Source organism: Cryptomeria japonica, chromosome 2, assembly GCF_030272615.1.
Source record: "Cryptomeria japonica chromosome 2, Sugi_1.0, whole genome shotgun sequence".
Lineage (NCBI taxonomy): Eukaryota > Viridiplantae > Streptophyta > Pinopsida > Cupressales > Cupressaceae > Cryptomeria > Cryptomeria japonica.
In genome coordinates this window covers 108,137,966-108,142,973 of record NC_081406.1, presented here as the reverse complement: position 1 = coordinate 108,142,973, position 5,008 = coordinate 108,137,966, and the positions used below count along the sequence as shown (strand labels likewise).

The following is a 5,008-nucleotide window of genomic DNA, read 5'->3' as shown; positions in this document are numbered from 1 at the left end:
ATTTCAACTGTTACAAAGTGCAGTTGTTTATAGACGTTGCAGCCTCTTGGAACAAATAGTTTACTTCTATATTTAGTGATTATATTCCATGCATTCAACATGCAATGCATCGGGTTTTATAACTAACTGATCTAAAAATAAATCAATGCAGATTAAATCCTAAATTAACTCACTAAAAAAATATAACTAAGTATTGTCTTCAACGAAATGCAGCATGCAGTAACTAGCATGGCGGTGAGGCTCATGCATCACATGCCAACAATTTTGAGTCGACCTTCGGAAAGATCGCCTGAATAGCATAGGTACCAATCCTTACTGTAAAAACTAGTAATGGTCAATATCGGGTGTTCAGGCTAAGCTTATTAATATTTATATTTATAACATCGAACAATTTAATCCAAAATATGTGTTACATATAGCTAGTCTTCTATGTTCACATATAACATTCAATAGTTTAAATTTGAGATATGTAACTTTATATAATGCATAAATGACTTTATATTTTTCCATATTTATATATGTTTTTCTAATGCAGTATAGTTTCAATATAATCCATATGTATGTATGTTTTTCTAATGCAATATAGTTTCAAAATCATTTATTCCAATTGCAATATAGTTTCCAATTTATGCCACTGATTGGTTTTGCTATTGTGCACATGTATCCTTTATTGTTGATCATTTTTATCTTTATTATTGAGTAATGACACCTAACAGTTTAGTTTCATGTAGCCTCGAGAATAGTGCTTTAGGCTATTTCATATAAGCTGCTAAGTAAACGATTTGAAAGTAATACAACATAGCTTTCTTTTGTGTCTATAGTCAACTTCTTGAAAGAAGAGGGCATTATAGTTTTAATATCTATGAGAGAAGTAAGTTACAATAAAGAACAAAGAAAAATGGCTATCAGGAATTGTAGATTCTATAGAGGTTGAAGTCTGCAAGGAAGCTATCAATTTTTTTAGAAGAAAATTACATGCAGTAAACAATAAGTGTGATGAAGTGTGAGATTTAAAATTTGAACATTTTTAATTTATCAAATAAGTACCATTGATCTGTCACAAAGATCATTTACAAATAAAATCATTTATCTTCAAGATTGAGAAGAAAACATTTTAATCTGCATGCTCTGGTAACCTTCTGCAAATAAGTGGCTTCACATGTTCCTGGAGGTTGCCGTAAACTCTAGTGTACGCTTTCATCATATGTTCCTGCATGTCCCTCACATAGAGCTCATATGTTTCTTTGCGCTCCAACAATTCCCAACGCGCATACTTTTCTATGCGATCACTCCACAAGAATATACATTTTTGAATGAAAATGAGATGGAGGAGGCTCCCTGGACAAGTTTGGATCATGCCTTTCGATGTATCATATAAAAGCTTGTCATCAATCTCATTCACTTCGGCCATCACCGCATTCTTTCTAAGTTTCCTTCTTCTCATCGCAAGACCTGCAAAATACGCAGGAGTAAACGAGGCCCTATGCCAGCTTTCTACCATATCACCATTTTTCCCTTGCCATCTCTCCTTCCACAGAAAATTCGCACAGTTTTCCACTTGACTTACAAGGCTTTGCAACTGAGTAGCGCGGCTTTGGATCCTGGACAGGCCGACTCTCGAGTAAGCTTTATAAAGATTCTTAAATTTATTCTGAGAATTCATTAAAATTGCTTCTATCTCGCATCCTTCACATACACAGCTGAAACCGAAGGCTGCGGAAGACCTCTGTCGAGAAGGATAAGGGACAAAGACATTAAAATAAGGGATGGTGATTTCTTTGTCCTTTGAAATTTTGCGGGTTGCATGTATCCTTTGAATTTCACCCACATTTATTCTGGCTGCATTGGGCAAGCAGGAATGGTTAATGAAGGAGGGAAGCAACCATACCCCATAATACAGGCGCGCTGGAACATCGCTAGAGATTACTGATTCCTTGCAATTTTCTTGCATCGCAGCTGGACAAGAATCGTCCAAGGCAATGCAGTTTAATATGAGAAGGATTTTGCGGTTCTTCTCCTTCTCGGCAAGCTTATAATATTTTTGGGAAACTGTAGCCCAGTTTACCGGGTACCCTACCGCAGACCCGGTAATGAAATCCGACATTTTTGGAATGAAATGTGACAAACCCTTCATGCCGTGAGAAAGAAAAAATTGGCGAGTGGTTTCTCCGCATGATGCTAGAGCATCCTTCACATTCTGGAGCAGTGCATTTTGATCTTTCATAGGCCTCCCAGACATGGCCAAACCCTTGCTGAGCAATAATACCTGACCTTCCTCAATGTCCTCTGTAGCAAACAAACCCCTGTTACAGCCATTTCTTGTCATTCTGATCTCCACCGGCCCAATAAAATCCGCATCGGGCTTCAACACATTCGGGTTGCGTAATCCAAGTTGCAAGATAGCTTCGCTAATCTCAAAATACAGGGATCCGCATCTCCGATATACCTCAACAAGATTATCCTTCTGTTCTGGGAACAGAGCATATGAATTCTCAAGCAATTGAAATGCCTTCTTATATCTTCCCACAGATAAAAGTGATGAAATTATTGGTGTAAGTTCTGAATTGTTGAGCTCGTAGCATTTCTCAGCATCTGCCAATGCTTCTTGGTATCGGCAAAGATTCAAATACGCTTGCCATCTGAGGACGAACATGTGAATAACGATTGATCTGTCTACTGGCATTCCTTGGGAGAGACATGATAAACATTTAGTAGCATATCGCACACATTTCTTCCAGTCATTTGTAATCAAAGCCTTGTCTGCACATTCCTTCCATCTATTAAATTTTTCTTCACCGACTGTAACATTGATATCTGCTGAAGCAGGAAGGCTCTCTGTAGTTTCAATAGACAAGGGATTCCCTACATTAATGAATAAGATGCCGCCCTCACCTTGCACAAGAAGGGGCTCCTTCACAGCTATTTTTCGGCCTTGGGGATAAGTGCATCTTGGGAAAGATTGATCAATAGACGAGGGAATTGGGGAAACAATGGAAAGAGCCACTGCATTCCCAGTCCCTACCTCATTGAGCAGAGTGTAGATTCTCACGAATTTGAAAGCCTCAACACAGAGCTCGCCAAACAGCACCACACCTTCATTCCGCTCCCCTATTTTTAAATCCTTGAGGCTTACGGGAACAAGTTCATTCGCACTTTCTGTGGCTTCATGACTGCTCCGGTATTCCTCTTCATGTTCATCATTCATATGCAAAATCTTTCCGACTTGAGGATGCGTGAGATACAAGCGAGCTTTGTTGTGGACTGCTGTTAAACGTTGCCTATCGAAATTCTTGAACGAATCAAGCATATCATCTGCTCCAAGAATGCGAACAAGCTTATCATAATATCGGTGCCCTGTATTTTCTCTAAATTGCCGATCTCCGCTAGGCTGCGATACTTTTTGAGAGATACCTTCTTGTTGATTTTGCATCTTTTATTTATTCAAGTATATAATATGCCGTGCCAGAGGTTTATGGATCAGTACACAGACTGAAAGCCAATTATTCTGCAAAATTTACAGCGGCTCTATGAGATAATGAACGCTTGTGCCTAAATTTGCCTGCTTACATGTTCAGATATCTTCAGGTGTATGAGATTGTCCTACCACTATCGAAAATTGAACGGATCTTCCAAAAAAAATTTAAAAATTAGAAAAGGCAATAATAGATTAAGTTAGAATTGATTATGAAATTCTGAATCAAAGAACGTTTAGACTCTAAAGAAAGAAAAAGGTAAAACCCTAGATTAGAAGGTTTGGAAATTATTATGACTATTTTGAGTCGACCTTAGGAAAGATCGCCTGAATAGCACAGAGATACATCAGGCTGTTGAAAAGTAGGTTAAATGGCTGCATCTGGTGCCTTGTACTTCACAACTTTTGAACAAAGGTACCAATCCTTACCATAAAAACTAGTAATGGTGAATGTCGGGTTTTTAGGTTAAGCTTACTAATATTTATATCTATCGGATTAGAAGACAGCATTCCAACCATGATCAGCAAAGCTTTCTGGCATAACGAAATGTGAAACCATTTATGCTTTGCTTAAGATCATGGCTCAGAAAGGCAGAAACTGAAGTCAAGCTAGTTTGAGATAGAAAGGTGGCTACAATACACAGCATTAAAAACTTTGTCCAAATTCTCAGTACTGTTAATGCAGGTAAAAAAAATTTGCAATAAAAACAACAATCTACACTTGAATATGTTAATGTTAAACAGAAATATTCGATTTGAAACCAGTAATCGATATTTAACAGCTGAATAAAATAATAGACATGACTGGATGCGTCATTGCGTAGTACCTTCAGAAGCGATATGCAGTCCTGATATGACGAAAATGAATACAGTTACATTTTTGCCCATCAAATTAATAACCTTTTGGACACAAAATATTCTCCAGAAATATTCTAACGGCTCTTTTTCGTTATTAACGGATATTCATTGTGGAAATAGACAAACAAATTCCACGTGATACGATTTTTCTCCAGTTTTTTTCGATATCAACGGTGTTAGTTTTGCCGGTGAATTTGATAATATTAAAATAAAATGTGGATGATCTCACAATGGAGCATTAGCTGCCAGCTTTCTACGTTAGAGGTCTTGGGTTTGAGTCTACTCAAGGCCCATGTATCCCACTATTGTTGCATGTAGTATTCATAGAAGTTAATTTAGGAGTTTTAATCTGGTAAGGAGTTAATTTAGAAATTTTATTATGCTAAGAAGTTAATTTAGATGTTTGTGAGTTAACTTTGACTCTTATGCACAAATTATACAAAATAGAATATAAATAACTTAATTTAGGCGTTTGTGAGTTAACTTTGACTCTTATGCACAAATTATACAAAATAGAATATAAATAACTTTTCTAACAAACCGCAAGTATTAGGGAAGTTTTAATATTGCAATGCATAATAAATGTAATTAGATAGATATGTATTACTTAGTGATATTTTTATTATGTTAAATATAATTATAGTTCTATTATTATTATTTTTTTATGTATATTTTGAT

The 5,008-nt window shown here is 36.4% G+C and overlaps 1 protein-coding gene across 1 annotated transcript; it reads right to left on the bottom strand.

Moving 5' to 3' along the window:
- Positions 1 to 1,004: 1,004 nt before the first annotated feature.
- On the bottom strand, positions 1,005 to 4,391 carry LOC131873689 (uncharacterized). Its single transcript, XM_059216870.1, has 2 exons — positions 4,300 to 4,391; positions 1,005 to 3,626 (listed from the first exon to the last, which is right to left on the bottom strand). The coding sequence occupies exon 2, from the start codon at positions 3,428 to 3,430 to the stop codon at positions 1,115 to 1,117; it is 2,316 nt and encodes a 771-aa protein (XP_059072853.1). The 5' UTR covers positions 3,431 to 3,626; positions 4,300 to 4,391; the 3' UTR covers positions 1,005 to 1,114.
- Positions 4,392 to 5,008: the final 617 nt, after the last annotated feature.

Bases quoted from the DNA above. Each gene is read 5' to 3' on its own strand.
- LOC131873689 (XM_059216870.1), bottom strand. From the start codon at position 3,430: ATGCAAAATCAACAAGAAGGTATCTCTCAAAAAGTATCGCAGCCTAGC.